Source organism: Sciurus carolinensis, chromosome 7, assembly GCF_902686445.1.
Source record: "Sciurus carolinensis chromosome 7, mSciCar1.2, whole genome shotgun sequence".
Taxonomy (NCBI): Eukaryota; Metazoa; Chordata; class Mammalia; order Rodentia; family Sciuridae; genus Sciurus; species Sciurus carolinensis.
Window position 1 is genome coordinate 143,150,898 of NC_062219.1, and position 18,536 is coordinate 143,169,433.

General features: G+C 44.1%; 1 protein-coding gene across 4 annotated transcripts in view; it reads left to right on the forward strand.

Annotated features, from left to right (window-relative positions):
• Positions 1 to 18,536, forward strand: part of Hivep1 (HIVEP zinc finger 1) — a 127,826-nt gene that overhangs the window by 93,610 nt on the left and 15,680 nt on the right. For all 4 annotated transcript variants that reach the window (XM_047557759.1, XM_047557757.1, XM_047557756.1 and 1 more), the window contains exons 4-7: positions 759 to 6,709; positions 9,723 to 9,856; positions 10,537 to 10,712; positions 15,137 to 15,238. In XM_047557759.1, the coding sequence (XP_047413715.1) occupies positions 759 to 6,709; positions 9,723 to 9,856; positions 10,537 to 10,712; positions 15,137 to 15,238 (6,363 nt within the window). The remainder of the gene's footprint in view (positions 1 to 758; positions 6,710 to 9,722; positions 9,857 to 10,536; positions 10,713 to 15,136; positions 15,239 to 18,536) is intronic.

The following is an 18,536-nucleotide window of genomic DNA, read 5'->3' on the forward strand; positions in this document are numbered from 1 at the left end:
CATCTACTTGCCTGCCTTCCTACCTATCAGCAATGACAAAGAAATGTAGCCAGTGAATATTTTATTCAGTTTAAATAGCAGTGGTCACTTTTTTTTTTTTTTTTTAACTAAAGGCTATTACAACTTCATGGCTCTTTAATTTTGTTAATGAGAAACCACAAATAAGTGAATTATTTTACTTTCTCAGTTTTCTCTGTTGATGAAATTGCTGTGTTAGCAGTAAGTACTCGACTGATGTATCCTGACCCTCCCAGGCATGGTCACTCTAGAAGTTCCCATAGGGCAGACCTTGTTCTCACAGAGCATCAGTGTTGCACACGTGGAAACCTGCGGAGAAGCGTGCTTCACGGGCTCCTTCACATGAGATACCCAGTACAAAAGGCTGAGTTCCTCTTCTGTGGACCACACTTCTCAGACTGTGGGGTCAGCAGAGTTTAGCTACGGGAGTGAAGTGGGAAGATCTGGTTCCAGGGCCTGGGCTCCTCCAGAAAGGACTGTGGCATCTTAGAAGTGCATGCCAGGCAAGAGAATTCCCATGGAGCTCCATGGACAACATTCTTAAAATCTCAAGGACATCAGAATGTGATTTTATTAAAATAGGTTTTCCTTCAACTACCACCTGCTACTCTGGCACCCTCAGCATGGCGATCTTAATTTGTCTAGACACACACACACACACACACACACACACACACACACGAATACAGTTGGTGTATGTACAGTTTTACCAATTGGTTTCCTTTATTCTTTTTCAACAGAAATCCTAGAGGCAGGTGTTAAAGGATCTTCAGAATCTCTTAAAGGTGTGAAACGGAAAAAGATTGTTGCTGAGAACCACCTGAAAAAAATACCAAAATCCCCCCTGAGAAATCCTCTTCAGGCAAAACATAAACAAAACTCAGAGGAGTCGTCGTTTGCCCTTCTTCGGAGTGTGTCAGAGTCTCACAAGAAGCAGAGCTCTGTTCCTGTAAGAAATGGGAAACCGTTCACGAGACAAAATGGAGAGACACCTGCCATAGCTGCCGAGGCCTGCAGACCCCAGGGCTCCGTCTCGCCAGAGAAGCCCTCATTTCTGCAGCGCCCGTCGGAGCTGCGGAGATGGAGGTCAGAAGGCGCGGACCCCACCAAGCACAGCGTGCTCCATGAGAAATGGGACTCAAGTTCTTTGTCCAGTAAAACCAGGACTGACAGCAGTGAATGTATCCCTTCTCGTTGTGCCACTGCCCCCTCGTACACCAACACCGCATTCGATGTCTTACTGAAAGCAATGGAGCCAGAACTGAGCACCTTGTCACAAAAGGGCTCGTCTTGTGCAATTAAGACAGAAAAACTGAGACCAAATAGAACTGTACGATCCCCATCTAAACTAAAAAACAGTTCAGCAAATGGCTTGAATCAGACTCCACAAGAGCCCACCGCCGAGCTGCAGAGTTCTCCTTGTACCTCATACACAGTGCACGTCTCTGCTCCTCAGAAGAACGAGCAAGTAGCAGTGCAGCCAGTTTCTCATCTGGATGATCAGCGCGAACTCTTTGTTTCCAAACCTAATCAACACAATCAGCAGCTTCCGGGGCCCTTGGGTTTCACAGGACCACTGACAAATCTGCAAAATCAAGAGAATGCCAAACTTGAACAAGTTTATAACACAGCAGTGACGTCAGCCACAGGCCTCGCTTCTCCCTCCAGTAGAACTCAGGTTACTCCTCCAAACCAGCAAATGGATTCTGCTTCACCTCTGTCAGTAAGTGCAGCCAATTCCACACAGTTGCCCCCCACGCCAATTTATAATTCAACTCACGTTGCCTCTGTTGTTAATCAAAGTGTAGAACAAATGTGCACTCTTCTTCTGAAAGATCAGAAGCCAAAAAAACAAGGAAAATATATTTGTGAGTATTGCAATAGAGCTTGTGCAAAGCCTAGTGTGCTTTTAAAGCATATTCGCTCCCACACAGGAGAGCGGCCCTATCCCTGCGTGACTTGCGGATTTTCATTTAAGACTAAAAGCAACCTGTATAAGCACAAAAAATCCCACGCACATACTATCAAACTGGGCCTAGTCTTGCAACCAGAGGCTGGTGGTTTGTTCTTGTCCCAAGAGTCCGCCAAGGCACTTAGTATCCATTCAGATGCAGAAGAGAGTGCAGAGAGCGAGGAAGAGGGTTCTGCTGACGGAAGACAGAACGAGCCAGGTGCCACAGAGTTGCAGCCTGTGCAGATAATGAAGAGGTCATCAAATTCTGAAGCCTTCCCAAAACCCAGTTCCATTCTAAGCAGCCCAGATCACATGGGAGGTGACATTTCACCACAGGACCGATCTTCAGAATCACAAGCTGTGACGGAGTTACCAAAAGTCGTGGTGCACCCTGTCAGTGTGTCCCTCTCCAGAAGTGACAACCCGCAGGTTGTCAGTGCCAAGTCTGAGCTCCCTAGTGCACACAGGCAGAAGGACCTTCAGGTCACAAAGGCACTATCACAGTCCACTACTGTGACCTCCCTAGAGACTGAGGAGAAGTCCCGTCAGAAAGGGGACGCAAGTCAGCCAGAAGGGAAACAGGACTCCCACAGCGGAGGAGCCGCACATGCCCAGCTGCAGAGGCAGCAGGCCACTGATCACTCCCAAGAGCAACAAGGAAAACTGCTGCTGAGTCCTCGGAGTTTAGGAAGTACAGATTCTGGCTACTTTTCACGCTCAGAAAGTGCCGATCAAACAGTGAGCCCACCCACTCCCTTTTCTAGAACTTTCCCCACCATAGAACAAGACTCCGCTAAGAATAACAGCCCCTCTGCACCACGACTCAGTACACCAGCACCCTCTGCCTTGTCGACAGGGGAAAAGCCACCACTCTTACCTGGTCAGATGCGCCCGCCCTTGGCGACCAAGACCCTGGAGGAACGGATATCAAAGCTCATCTCAGACAACGAAGCCTTGGTGGACGATAAGCAGCTGGACAGTGTGAAGCCACGGAGAACCTCTCTTTCCAGACGAGGGAGCATCGATTCCCCCAAGTCGTACATATTTAAAGATTCTTTCCAGTTTGACTTGAAACCAGTGGGGCGGCGGACAAGCTCAAGCTCGGACATGCCAAAGTCCCCTTTCACCCCCACCGAGGCATCGAAGCAGGTGCTGCTCCTGTCCCTTCCATCCCTCGACTGCTTGCCTATTACCAGAAGTAACTCCATGCCCGCCACAGGCTACTCCGCAGTCCCTGCAAATGTGATCCCTCCCCCGCACCCGCTGAGAGGAAGTCAGTCCTTTGATGACAAAATTGGCGCTTTCTACGATGACGTCTTTGTGCCAGGACCTAACTCTTCTGTGCCCCCCAGTGGACATCCCCGGACTCTCGTAAGGCAGGTGGCCGTGGAAGACTCTTCGGCCACTGAAAACCACATTCTGGGCCCCAGCCAGTCCTTGGACGAGGGCCACCAGGGAGGCCATGCCACCATGGAACCCGTATCAGCCCGCAGCAAGACCTCGGCACCGGGCTCACATCTAGAGAAAAAGAAGTCTCATCAGGGCCGAGGGACCATGTTTGAGTGTGAAACCTGTAGAAACAGGTACAGGAAGCTGGAAAATTTCGAAAACCATAAGAAATTTTACTGTTCAGAGTTACACGGGCCAAAAACAAAGGTAGCAGTGAGAGAGCCCGAACACGGCCCGGTGCCTAGTGGCGTGCAGCCTCAGGTCCTGCACTACAGGGTCGCAGGTTCCACAGGCGTCTGGGAACAGACACCGCAGATACGAAAAAGGAGGAAAATGAAAAGTGTGGGAGATGACGAGGAAGTCGCCCAGAATGAAAGTGGAACTTCCCCCAAAAGCTCCGAGGCCCTTCAGTTTCAGAGCGCCCTGGGCCCCGTCCCCAGCCTGTCCAAACACTCTGTCGCCCGAGCCGGAGACCATCAGCATCGGCACGTGCAGCTGCAGAACTCCCAGGTTCAGCTCATTGCCAGGGGCCCTGAGCAGACTGTGGACCCACAGCAACAGACAAGTTTGGCCACCCAGGACAGGGCGGAGGTCAAGAGGCAGGGGGCCAGCATCTCTGTCATCCAGCACACGAACTCCCTGAGCAGACCCAGTTCATTCGACAAGGTTGAGCCTTTTGAAGGAGGCTCCCCAGTTTCTTTCCAGGAGCTGAGCAGAACTGGGAAGCCTGGGTCTCTAAACGTAGTAGGGATCTCCTCAGAGGAAGGTCACCCTTCTCTGGACCCGTCACATCCTCACCAGCCTGTGCCGTCAGATGCCATTAGAGGAGAGCCGTGGGAAAGCTCCAGAAAGATCCCAGGTGAGCGACATGTGCTGGGACAGCCCTCAAGACTTGTCCGACAGCACAACATCCAGGTGCCAGAAATTCTGGTCACAGAAGAGCCCGATCGGGACCTGGAAACCCAGGGTCACGATCAAGAAAAATCTGAGAAGTTCAGCTGGCCTCAGCGTAGTGAGACCTTGTCAAAGCTGCCAACAGAGAAACTGCCACCCAAAAAAAAGAGGCTCCGTCTGGCTGAGATAGAACATTCCTCAACCGAGTCGAGTTTCGACTCCACCCTCTCCCGGAGCCTGAGCAGGGAGAGCAGTTTGTCACACACTTCGAGCTTCTCAGCCTCCTTAGACATAGAGGACATCTCCAAGACGGAGGCTTCCCCGAAAATTGATTTTCCAAATAAAACAGAGTTTCTCTTGATTCCACCTGGCTCGAGTACGCTGAGTGTTCCTGGAAGCCACCGGGAAATGAGGCGGGCTGCCTCCGAACAGATCAGCTGCATGCAGACGTCCATGGAGGTCTCCAGCTTCAGAAGTAAGTCGTTCGACTGTGGCAGCATCACACCATCCCAGATGACACCCCTTGCTGAGTCACGGCCTTCGACTCCCCCATCTGGCACTGGGGTCACTGGACACGTGCCTCTCTTAGAAAGAAGGAGAGGCCCACTGATCCGGCAGATATCTTTAAACATAGCTCCAGAGAGTCTTCTGCCTCCTGTGAACCCATCATCTTTCCAAAATGCTGCTCTGCCCAGTGTGAACACAGGGCCATTTCAGGGTCCTCCGCTCCCTAATACATCTTTGACTGAGTTTCCTGCAAGTCCTCTGCACCCCCAGACTCAAGCTAAGGATCTGCGTGCAGAAGCACCAAGTTCCAGCTCTACTAACATCTTTCCTGTCCAACGGCTTTTTGGTATCAACTTGCTAAATCAAACTCATGCACCCCTTGGCCAGCAGAATGCACAGCTGCCTCTGCAGGTGTCTGCACAGGGCGACACACCAGGTGTACGTTCCGATTCATGTGTGTCTTCTCAGAGCGAGGATTGCTTTGCTCCCAAATACCAGCTGCAGTGCCAGGTGTTCACCTCAAGCCAGTCTTGCTCCTCTGATCCTGTGCATCCTTCGCCAAATCAGGTTCTTTCAGATCCAGTTGGAGTGGATGGTTGTGCGACTTCAGTGGCATTACCAATCAAATTAGTGGATCCCACATGTAATTCGTGTCCTCTGCCACTACCGGAGCATGGGCCACCGGGCAGGCAGGTGCACAAGGTGCCGTCCTCCTTCATGCTGCCCGTACATCTGCAGAGTAATGTTCCCACATACTGTTTTGCCACTGTGATATCGCTGCCACAAATCCTAGTGACCCAAGATGTGTGCAGCACACCAGCTTGTCAGGCTAATCAGACTCTTGTGCCAATCAGTGAAGAACAAAACTCTATGCCACAATCACAAAAAGCTCACCAGAATGCTTTGCCAAACCCAGAGAAAGAGTTTGTTTGCAAAAATGTTTTTTCAGAGTTCAGCCAAAGTTCTCACTCCGAATCCTTGTCCGTAACTCAGAAAATGTCAGTTGGTAGACTTTCCCCCCAACAAGAATCTTCAGCTTCTAGTAAAAGAATGCTGTCTCCTGCAAATAGTCTAGACATCGCCATGGAAAAGCACCAGAAGCGGGCTAAAGACGAAAATGGAGTTGCCTGTGCCACAGATGTTAGATCCGCAGAGCCACTGAGTCCAAGAGCGAGTGAGCTTAGTAAACAGAAAAAACCAGTTTTGGTGAGGCAGGTTTGCACTACAGAGCCCCTCGAAGGTGTGATATTGGAGCAGGAAGCCTTTTCTAAGCCTGAAACTGGTAGTGAGGCTGTTAACTTGACAGGTGTTTTACCAGCTGACAGTTTGTCATCAGAACACTCAAAGTTTGCAGTCACAGAACCTACCAGTGAATTGCAAGAATTTGAAAACAGCAAGTCATCTGCATCATTAACCCTCACAGTCCAGAAGTCACCTGTCACTTCAGAAAACACCCTCATTTCCCCATTGAAATCTGTAAGCAGTAACCATGAAGGTGAGTCTCCAGGGGCAAAGAGTCAAGGGAACCAAGTGAGCGTGCAAGGGCAGGGGCAGCCGCCAGCTGCCACTCTTCCACTGCTGGGCACCACGGACACACAGCAGCCGTCTTTCCCCAGCCTCAAGACTGCCACCAGCTTCACATGGTGTTACCTGTTAAGACAGAAGTCACTGCCTCTGCCACAGAGTGACCAGAAAATGTCAGCCTATACGGAGTGGACAGTAAGCGCCAGTGACCCAAACCCTCTTGGTTTGCCCACAAAAGTTGCTCTTTCTCTCCTTAACTCGAAACAGAAGACTGGAAAATCACTGTATTGCCAAGCAATAACCACCCATTCCAAGTCAGACTTACTGGTCTACTCAAGCAAGTGGAAAAGCAACCTAAGCAAGGTACTCCAAGTATAGTTTGCCTTCAAATATGTCTTGTGCAAATTTGTTTTAAATATTAAATTATATTGACTATTTTACTTAGAAATGTTTTAATTTTAAATGACAAGTTGTACTATATTTGTATAGACATTGAAAGGCAAGGTGTCACACTGCTTAGAGTTACAAGAAGTCCTTTAGTGATCTGTCATTTTGGAAAGGAGAACTTTCTCCGAGCACCTTTTGTTCCTCAGCTGACTGTGGTATGTCTGCTTCATTGTACAGAGTCACAGTTTGGCTGTGATCTTCCTCTTCCGTTAAGGTGGTGGTGTCTTTGTTAAATGAGAGATTAGGGTTATGCTCTGACAGTGTGGCTAAGCAAAGATCGTTATATTTAATTGTGAACTACAAGCAGAGAGCCCTTCACACTCGTTCCCCCTCCAGGCCCATCCCAGCTCTGCTTCAGACTAGTTCTGAGAGTCATTAATAACTACAGAGAAGAGTCACAAAAGGATTCATACACTTAATAAGTTGACTTGGTCAAGATTTATAGTGTAGTGTAAGATCATAAAACTATGATTTTAAGTAATTCATGGAATTAGTCTCGTTAGAATTGTCAACTTGTGAAATAAGAAAAATCATTTAAGTGATTAAGAATAAGTAAATAGATAGTTATTGCATTGCACTCTGGACATTCAGAATTAATAGGTGAAGTCATTGACCTCTGCAGATCCCTGAGCATATAATGCAGGTTCTTAAGCACTTACATACCTATCAACGAGAGAGTCCTGCAGCCAGCCCTATGACAGAGCTGCAGTTGCAGAGGAAGGAAGTCTCAGGCATCGCCTGCAGGTGGAGCGGGTGTGGCTATTCTGAAGGTTACTCTGCTCTAGTGGAGTCTCAAAAGCAATGGTGAGGATCATCATCAGGGCTGCTTTCAGCAAATAAGAATTATGAAATTTTAATATATCACTAAATGACACAGGAATGAGAAGAAACTTGGTTCATTTAAAGAACTGCAGAGCCTGGCACCGCCAGGAGTTTTGTAAATTGGGAATGTAGGTAAAACCCGCTGCATATGCATGGTGGTGGAGAAGGAAGTGAAGGAGGGTGCGCCCACCTCTTTGTGGATTTAACTTCTTAGTTCTCAGGCTCTGAGCCTACCAAGTCAGAACCTTCACTTCTGTACCCTGTCCTGTCTGTGAGGAAGGGTGCCCTAGGCTATGGGTGTGGCAATCCCCAGCACCACCCTCAGCCCCCAAAACAGCCTCTCTAAGTACCAGATGCCTTGGGAGGAGAAAGGGCTGGAGATTTGTGCCCAGATTGGGTCTCAGGATAGAGCCCCAGGTGGAGGGAGTCAGGAGGAGAGCCTTTAGTGCACCCTGTGATTAATGAACTTGTTCAGGAAAGCATAAAGAGGAGCGGCGGGCCCAGCGTGGATCCTGCTGATCTCCTGTTCAAGGGGTGAGTATAGAGAGAGTTCACGTGGAACTGAGGAAGGAGGGGAGGGAGGAGAGGTGAAAGCAGGCAGGAGTGCGCGGCCTGAGCAGCGTGGTGTCCCCGGAGACTTCAGTCCGGGAGCTGGCGGATGGGGCACTACCCTGACTGTCCCTCAAAACCCACGTTAATGTGCTCATGATTCAGGATGGAAAAAGGTGCCGCAGAGAAAAAGGGTTTCAAAGGAAAAACGGACCAACAGCGTAAGATGCCTTGGCTGGTCGGGCACGTTAAGACTAAGCAGGTGGTAGTGATGTTGGCGTTTGCCTCCTTGGTAACTGTGGCAGATAGAAGCTGAATTTAATAGATGGCGGGCCAAAGGTAAAGGGAAGTTTGATGCTGAAAAGGAAGCAAGAAAGGATTATTGTTAAAAGCATAAAGCCAGGGAAAGGTGTGTGCCCAAGCCGCATCATGGGAAGCTGGATGCGCCCAGGAGTGGAGGAGGCGGTGCCTCCTCACCTGCTGTGGGGCCTGTGGAGGGCGTTGCCCCGCAGCTCCCCTTACCTCCTGTCCTCGTAAGGGCAGGCCTCCGGGGTACTTTGCTGAGCTCACGAGACCCTCCTTCCATGACCAGCATCCCCATCGCTCGCTATCATTATCCTTTCTCAGGACTGTAGCTGGCCACCTGGCGATGTCATTTTTTAAAAGGAGTTTGTATAAAAAGAAGCCCCTCCTTAGAGAAGTTGTGCCTCCTGTTGGTGTCAGCCACAGGACTGGAGTTTGAGCCTTTGCAGGTGACACTTGACTTGGAACATGTAACCCGAGAGGGTCCTTTCTCACTGGGATTCGTCCACCCAAGCCACCTGCCTCACAAAGACATGGGAGTGAGAGGGCATGGAACAGTTGAATGAAGTCTGTACAAAATCACAAGGTGGCATTTCCTGTAGGAAAACCACACGTTGCTTATCGTTTTAGCATTTGTTACCTTTTTCAAAGATTTTTATCAGGCCCAGTCTTGACTTCTGACCTAACCTGAAACTCACAGTGACTAGAATTCAGAGAATTTTTGAGAGGACCTGGAGAGGAACCATGCCTGTGGTTTAAAATAATGGAGGGAAGGAAAGTAGAATCAGAGGAACTGAGCTTCTGCTCCAGTGCACATAAGTGAAAGGAGAGCTAGTGGTGTTTCTTGGGGCTCTTTGACATTAGTGTACCAAACAGTTCTTTTCCATCTCCAGAGAATAAACTCTTTAAGAAACATATTTAACCTGTATTATAAGTGGCTAGTTAAATATAACAAGAATAGTTAATTTTAGAGAAAGTTACTATTAAATTTATGAAGTGCCCGGTTGGGAGGTTTATTGGGGGGTGTCAAGGGCTGTGATGGGATTTTTGAAATATCCTAAGATGGGTCACTTTGCTACAGAGCAGACAGACTGGAGTTATTAAAGCAAATGACCTTGAATCTGTTATTTTGGAATGCATTTCATTAACTTAACTACATTCTCTATATGCTGCCGTGTTTTGATTTCCACTGAACATTACGTATATTTGTGTTTTCAGTTTTACTAAATTAGTTTCTCTCTTTTTTCCCTTTCAGAGAGCATTAGGTAATCAAAAGTCCACAATAGTTGAATTCAGCAATAAAGATGTCTCTGAAATTAACAGTGAGCAAGATAAAGAAAATTCCTTAATCAAAAGTGAACCAAGAAGAATTAAAATATTTGATGGAGGGCAAGTACAAATTTTACTTCTGAAATGTACATTCAAACTTACTTTTTAAATGTACATTTGCTTTCATGTGAATGAAGACTTATCAGTGCCAATTTTATTTGAATGTTGCAAGATTTCTTAGCTTACTAACAGAATCTTTGGGGAAAGATAGATATTGGTGTTAAATAATTCCAGTTTGATGGAGAAAATGATGATTAGAAGGCAGCTGAGAACTAAATTTTCCGAGCGAGCCCCGGGTATCATGCTGATTTACAATAAGGAATGACTTGTAAAATCTGCTCTAAGAGAGATGAATTTATTGCCTATTTGATGTATTTCTGTATTTTATTATGAGAAAAACAAATTGTAAAATCTAATTATAGCGTTGCTCAACTATTTCAGTACTTTTATAGTTGTTATTGAATATAGCAATGGAGAAAACTTTTAAACCAGTGTCAGAATCAGGAAAATATTTTAAAATTAAGTGTAATATTGAACAAGTTTTTTTTTTTCTTAGAATTAGCTGTTATAACATTCAGTGTTGATGTGAAAAACAAATATTCTGTTACATGTGCATAAAATTCTATTCTTTGAGTGTAAAAATTGTGCTGTATTTTTTTAGGTTGGATTTTAATCATCAATATTTTCTCAAAGACATAGTGTCCAATCATCCAATTCATTTTTTTTTTTCTTTAAATCAGGTACAAGTCAAATGAAGAATATGTGTATGTCCGGGGCAGGGGAAGAGGAAAGTACATTTGTGAAGAATGTGGAATACGCTGTAAGAAACCTAGTATGTTAAAGAAACACATACGAACCCACACAGATGTTCGCCCCTACCACTGCTCTTACTGTAACTTCTCCTTTAAGACAAAAGGTATGCGCCCACGTTGCTTCGGGTCCTTAGGCAAGCAGCCTAGGGTGCAGTCCCTTAAAGCGACTAGATTTTATCTTCTCACCATTGCAGTTTTATTTCTTTGTTTCTAGACCCTTTGGGAAGCCAATTTTAATTACACATTTTTAGAGTGTGTGTAATAAATGTGTCATTTTAAAAGAAACAGCTGTCCCTTTTGCTGTATTTTGTTCCCCAAATTACAGTTGTGTAACATGACAAGGAGTACATCTTCAAAAATACTTTGGGGCCGAAGAAGAAAAAGAAATTTTCAGGATCACAAGTAAATTCTTCTGGATCCTAAAAGATTAAAGAAAAGTTTAAAGTAATAACAGCATAATAATATTATGATCATTACAGTAGTGTTTTATTGTGTAGCTATTTTCTTTCTTTTTCTTCATTATGCATTTTCTTTTTACCCAATACTGTTGGATTTTAACTTTAAAATATTTTTAACATTTTTATTATTTAATGTTTATAGAAAGATCTCACACCTAGTCATTAAAATTATATTTGGTATCCTTTCTGTATTCTTTATATGTTTTTATTTAATTCATAAGCCTTTATTTAAAAGTAATTTTACCCTGTAAAAGTTTCCTTTTTTACATAATGGATACAGTAATATAAAATGTTTGCTTTCTCCACTGGGTTCCTTGTTCAAGAATCATATAACAGTTTGTTACTTGATAATTTAATTCTGTGTACTACCCTTTATAAAGATACTTTTCACCAAATGTAATCATGAAATGTCTATATGGAGGAACAATATCTGCAAGTGCTTTTTATCAGCTCTCATAGAAAGCTTTGGTTTTTAATCCCCTTTAACATCTGTTTTTTTTTCCCTGTTGTATTTTTGTCTTCACACTTCTCTGTTGTAAAACTTGATCAACCCTTTAGCAAAATTTGCTATGCCTTTTGGCTAGTGTTTATTGGCATTTAAAGAAAGTTATAACATGTAGCACCTAAAGAGCTTCAAATTAACCGTCTTCAAATGCCAATAGCTGCCTGAAACAAGAATAATGGAAAAATCAAAATGTTCCTCAGATATCTTTGAATGTACCTGTAAAGATTTAGAAAATCAGAGGAGTTGGGAGGAACATGGGGTCAGTGGTTCTCTCATGGTGGAGGGTGAGCTTCTGGATGGTTTCACAGGTCTTGGGTGAGGACTGATAGGAGAGAGGGCTTTGATCTATTAACCCTGTTTATTACTTTATCAGCAGTTTTGATCTTGTGATTAAGAAGCATCCATTAATTTCTAGTATGAGACTAGGAGCATATTTAAAAAGTAACACTGCCAGTAAAAGATAACCAAGTACAGATGGTATTACCAAGTACAGGAACATCAAGGTGTAATGTGAAATGAATAGTTCCCAACAGAAAGTAGAAAGGAATCAGGACATTTTAGAAATCGGTTCACAGAATAAGAGCAAGCAAGGAAGATCAGGCTCAAAATGGAAAGCCAGATTTCTTGGTGAGGAAAAATGTTATGAGTCCCCAAGTATTAATCCTAGTGAACTAACTCAAAACACATCCTGTAAGATTTTAAGTAAATGCTCATTGAGTGGACAAAGTATGATGCCCCTGTACGAGCGTTCCCTGTCAGCAGTTTCTGTGTTCTGTATTTCTCTAATATGCTGCCTGTCTGAACTCACATTAAATCTTTTGCCTTGTCAGTAAAGTCATGGGGAATTACACAGTACCTAGTTATTCAAATAAGACTACCCTAGCTAAGGGGACTGGTGAAGAAAGTACTAGAATGTTTTATTTCCCTATTCTTAACATTGATAGTTCTCAGTTTTTAGGGTCACCTTCTTTCCCCATAGCACCTTTTAAAGTTAGCTAAATGGTGGTTCTAATGTAGAACTTTTTTTCTTTTTAATTAGGCTGTGGGTTTTTCCCAACTCTCCTTTTCTTTGTGATCCCAGCAAATCCAACTCTGCTTCTTACTGAGTGTGTGATTATTAGCAGAGAGAAATAGCAGAGCCACAGCACGGTGGTGAAGACGGTGTGCAAAACGCTGTCAGAAGAATGGCCAGCCCTGCTGGACTCGGGTGCTTCTGACTCACAGATCTGTAGTGCACCATTCGTCCTCTCAGCGCATTTCATGAATGCATTTTCAAAATGATTTTAATTAATTTCAGTCAGTCAGAAAATATATGTGAACTTGAATCTGTAAGATGAAGTCCCATTTATGTCACAGAAAGCTAAATGGTAGCTGTGGGAATCCAGAAACAACACTGCTCATGCTTTCTAAAGGATTTAGATAAATGTTTATTAAAACTATCAGAAAATTTCTCTCAAGTTAATACATTAATATAGAAGACTTACAGCATTACTATGGGGTGTCAGCATGTAAATATGCACATTTTGTATGTTTATAAGGCAAATGTATATTTGAAATTATTTAGGAGGTTGATTAAAAATAAACACTAGTGGGCTGGGGAGATAGCTCAGTTGGTAGAGTGCTCGCCTCACAAGCACAAGGTCCTGGGTTCGATCCCCAGCACCCAAAAAAAATAAATAAATAAATAAATACTAGTGCAACTTACGAGAAACTGTGCTTGTTAAAACTCAGGTTCCAAAGTTTGCCTAGTTACAATCATACTCTGGCTTCTTAAAAGAGGAAAACCTACTGTGACTGTCTACCTGGGGAACAAAAGCATTGTGAAAGGGAACTATCTGGACCTTACAATTTGGCTTGTCATATTATTATTACACTGAAAGCATTTTAACTTACAAGTAGAAATTTCAGCCACTTAAGGTGGCCAAATTATTTTATAACTTTTTAAAGTGAAAACTTCAAAGCTCTTAAGAGAATTTGAAATCTGCGTAATATGCCTATCATCTTTTGTTGATCGCTAGCATCTTGCCTTTTTCCTTCATATTTTATTTTTTAAGTATATTTAGCATAAATGTCAGACGTCACCAGACCATCTAATCTAGGTGTTGTCTCCAGAATGACAACTGTCAGGGTCTGACAGGTCCCCCCACAATGTCTGCTGCAGGCAGCCTCTTACCTGGCAGCCATTGAGCACTCAGCTCTGGCCTGCTGTTTGGTTGACAAGAACATACTCTCCATTGACTTGTACGAGTGTGACCAGTTTCACAGACTCAGAGTACTTGTCAAGAACTTCAAGTTCTGTAAATGTAGTAAATTTGCATAGGCTTCTCCTATCGCAAACCCCAAATTTGAACCAATAACTCAGAAGTTTTTAGCCTTTCTAGTCTCTTCTCAAATGCCAATTGCCCTTACCCACCAAGCTCAGTAGTTCTTTTTTTTTTTTTTTTTTTTTTTTTCTCTCTCTCTCTCTCTCAAAAGAGATAGTTTGCTGTGTTTTTGTGTCTGGCATTATCCACTCAAGATGCTTGGTATCCTTAGTAGATCTGAGCTGTCCCCCTGCATTCATGGTTACATGTGTCAAATGGGCCCTATCATTCCCAGTGACCCTGGTGATACCTGCAGAGACAGATACAGCAGGTGTCAGAGGAAACACCTGCAGAGTCGGACAGGAGACATCTAGTCAGAACATGAAGTGAATTCAGTGCAGCTATTTCTTTCTCCTGTTGTACACACAGAGAAGTACTGTTATTAAAAATGACCCAAATTAATTATCTGAGAATCATGCTCTAAATTTTTAAAATGTACATTCCCAGGTGACAAAAATAAAGAAGAAACTCAAAGCTGGTAAGCAGAGAGGGGAATCGAAGCCAGATTTATGCCCGCAGGCCTGGAATGTTAATGCTTGTCCTGAGATGGAGGCTGAGGCCTCTGACTTTCCTGCCCTTGACTCTGGGCCTTGTGGGAAATAAGCTGTTTGTTCAGATGCAAAACCCAACACTTACACTGTATAAAACAAAGCAAATACAAGCAGAAAGTGAGTGATGTGACACCAGCGAGGCTGTAGAGGCTGCAGTGGGACAGCTGCCAGGTAGAGACCTGCCACACCCAGGTCCTCAGAACTCCATGGTCTACCATCTTGCTGGAACTCAGATTACGGTTAAAACTAAACAGCCTACAAGGAAGCAAACTACTATGAGAGAGAGCCAGCAGATGCCCCTGGGAGAGAACTCATGCTCTGGGAACTGCAGGCCACAGTGCCGTCTAAACAGGACTTTTAGTATGTGTGAAGTGCTCCCCAAAGTAAATTTGGAATAGTGACTGGAAACCATAAGTAAGAGTAAACACTATCAATAAAGGAAACAGATTTGAAAAGACACTCTTAATACATAATGAGATCATTACAACTTATAGGTACCAATATCTTCTTTTATTCAAATTTTAATCACTGGGTTTGTTTAGCCACAGTCTGTACTTTTGCTTGAAATAGAATGAAATTTGCAGTGTTGACAAATGTAATAGCAAAATAATAATTTATATGTAAGCTTAGTAAATATTCTTTTTCCTTAAGGAAACCTGACAAAACACATGAAATCCAAGGCACATAGCAAGAAATGTGTGGATTTAGGCGTCTCAGTAGGTTTAATAGATGAACAAGATACCGAAGAATCAGGTAAGGCTTTATACCATATTTTTCACAATTGCTGTTTATTGCACTTGGGTTTTTTTGCACCCATACACTTTTCCGTTTCCACAATTACTGCGTGATTCCTGTTTTCATTACCTCTTATTTAACCTGTTATGATCAGTTTTCCCACCCCAAGTTTTTCCTTCTCCATCTGTCTGCACCCACGTGAAGTTAATCTCCCTCAAGCATGCATCTGATCACACTCCTCCTCTGATCAGAGTGTTCCGATGGTTCCTATTTGTCTACCAAATAAAGTGCGAACTACTTGACCTTATTTAAAATCCTCCATAGCCGCCTGCTTCTACATCCTTGTCATTTCTGGCTCTCACCCACCCTCATGCTTGAGGTTTCTGCTCGCATGACTTGAATCCTGTGATCCCCCGTAGGACCTGGCCCTCCCTCCCACACAGACTCACCTCCTGCTCTGCATGAAGACTCTTACTTCCCAGAATGTAATGGAAATCCACCGCCCTCGCGAAGCCTCCTCTGATTGCCCTTCCTGCACCACATTGGGAATTTCCCTTCTTTTGAACCCTGTGGCATTTAAGTTTCCTCTCTGAAAGCATGAATCCTCTCTGCCTTGTTTTGGGTTCTTCCTGTACTCCCCGTCCCCACCACCACTGAGCTGCTTCTGTACCTGCACAATGGGAACCAAGTTCATGCCCAGCATGAACTCTGGTCCACATAGTGCAGGGCTTCACATACAGTGGCTGCACCTAAGTATTTGTGGATTAAGCATTTGTTTACTTGCCTGAAATGTTCATTATTTTTAAAGACCTAATGACTTTTTTTTTTTTTTTTTAAATATAACAGAGTTAACAAATTTAGGTATTTATCTCTGACCAGTTTGGCGGGAGAACAAACTGTTCATCTGTTTTTACTACTCAAAAAATATGTCTTTTTGTAAAATTCCTTTTTAATCTAAGGAATTATCAACAAAAGAGAGAGAGAAAAAAAAAAAGAAGATACCTTGCTCTTTTTTAAGACTGCCCTAAATTAAACATTCACCTGCTTGCTGCATTTTTCTTAATTTGTATTAGTCTGATATAGAGAAAATTTCCAAGGAGAAAATAATGAGGGCATCATTGAAAATAGAGGTTAAAGTATCAAGCCATTTGATCACATCTGAGAACTCACAACATAGTAAATGAATCAGCTTGATTTTATTTCTAAAGATGAAGAGAAGTGCCTCCCTTCTTAAGGGTACGAACAGTTCAGATATGAAAAGCAGGGGAATGTGTGAAGGAGCTTTGGCAGGTGCCTTTATCACCCACCGATTAGGCAAAGAGCAGAGCAGAGGCCACCATGGGAAACTGATCCCTGGAGACCCAGGCTGTAGACTCTTAACAGTACCTACTGCTATGTTTCACTTCTTCAGGAACATGAGTCTCACAAAAAAATAGTCCTCTGAACTGTTAGAGGAAGGTAGTACTTAGGTCCTGAATCTGCACAGAAGTAAGTGTAGTTTCCATTAATTATCACGCACTGTTTAGATTGGCTGGCGGGCTGGTTGACTCATATCTGTTTGTTTTTGCATTATCATCTCATTCCAAAAGCACTGGAAGCTGATCCTAGATTGTAAGTGGAAGTTGATGACCAAGCTCCCTGTTAGGGTTAGATATCCCAATAAAACAAGGAGGTAGTTTTACCTGTTTTTATTTTTTAGGTTTTATTTTTTAATTAGCATTTATGAGAAGGCTCTCAAAGTTTCTTCCCAGTTTTTATCAAATAGTAGAGTATAAATATAAGTTCTAAATCCTGATTGCTGCATCAGATGACAGACCTAAAATTCTTCATTGGTATGTAAACAAAATATATTCCTTAACCACTGAGCCACATCCCCAGCCCTTTTTATGTTTTATTTTGAGACATCTTGCTAGGTTGCTTTTGAACTTGCAGTTCTGCTGCCTTAGCCTCCCAAGCCACTGGAATCCATGTATTTTTTTTAAGCTCAGTAAGCATTACAGCTTCCCTCACCCCTCTTCCAGCCATGTGGGCATTAGGGGTTTTCCCTGCAGGTCATTGAACATCCCTGCATACATCCATGAACAGTGGATGGCTTGGTTCTGCATCTGGATTTTAAATTTGCAAAACAGCACCACTTTCTATCTAGGTGCCTAGAAAATTAACTGCATGTTATAATTTTACATTGTTTTCCAGAAGAGATTTACAGTTTCTCCACACCTTAGCATGGTTTTGTCAGAATTTATATTTTTGGCCAGTTTGATAGATGGGAGTGTGTTGTCTTACGTGCAGTCTCATTATTCTTTGAAAAGAACTTTCACGCCATAAAACTTATGGCCAAGATGGACTGTGCTTAATTCCTCGGGCAGGCCATGTTGGGGCGCAGGGGCTTTTGGGAGCCGCAGTCTGGTGCCGTGTATTGTTGATTAAGCCTAGCCCTAGCCTGAAACACTCTGGCTGATTCAGGCTCTTCCATCTAGCCAGCCTCTGTCTGCCCATGGACCCCAGGGCTGTCTCTGATCTCTCTGCTCTCTTGGCTCACGCCCTGCGCCATCTTCTCTGCCATCTCCTGTCTCTAACCTTTAATGCCATCTGGGTGCAGATGGCACTTGTTCACTTCAGACTTGCCCGCTCACCACCTCTGCCTGGATGTCTAACAGGTGTCCAAGTCTAACATGTCTGGCTCTCCTGCTTCACCCCTTCAGTCTAAGGAACATACTTCCCCTTTAGTGTCCCAAGAAGCTTCCATGGCTTGGCCAACACTCTGACATTGTCCTTGGTGTCCCCCATTTTCTGTTTGCCTCTGGTACCAATAAAACCTCCTGACCCTTCCTTCAGAATGGCCTTCACCCCAGAGGTTTCCTGTCTCTTAGAGCCCTGGCCCACCACACCCTGGGAGCTTAGCCCTTCTGGCCTCCACTCTCAGAGGCTGGGCTCCACTCCTGCCCTCGCCCACTGGGCTCTCTCCTTATGAACACACTAGCAGTCTCCTGCCTCTGAGCCTTTGCACTTCTTGCCATAGTTTGGAATGCCCTCCATAAGACCCTAGGACTCTGCACTGTGCCTGCAACTCTGTTCTGAGGGCTCCTTAGCAGGGCCTTCCTGAACTTCCCTGTGTATTAAAAGATAAGCACCCCAATTTCTTACTGCCAGCGTTGCTGACGCCCCTTCCTCAATCCTGCTTTTCCTCTTCGCACACAATGTCACCAGATGTGTGTGAACTTACTATCTGTTCCTAACAAGTAGAAAATAAATCCCATAAGAGCAGGGATTTTGTTTTTTCACCATTCTTAGGATTGTGCCTAGCAGGTAGTAGGTA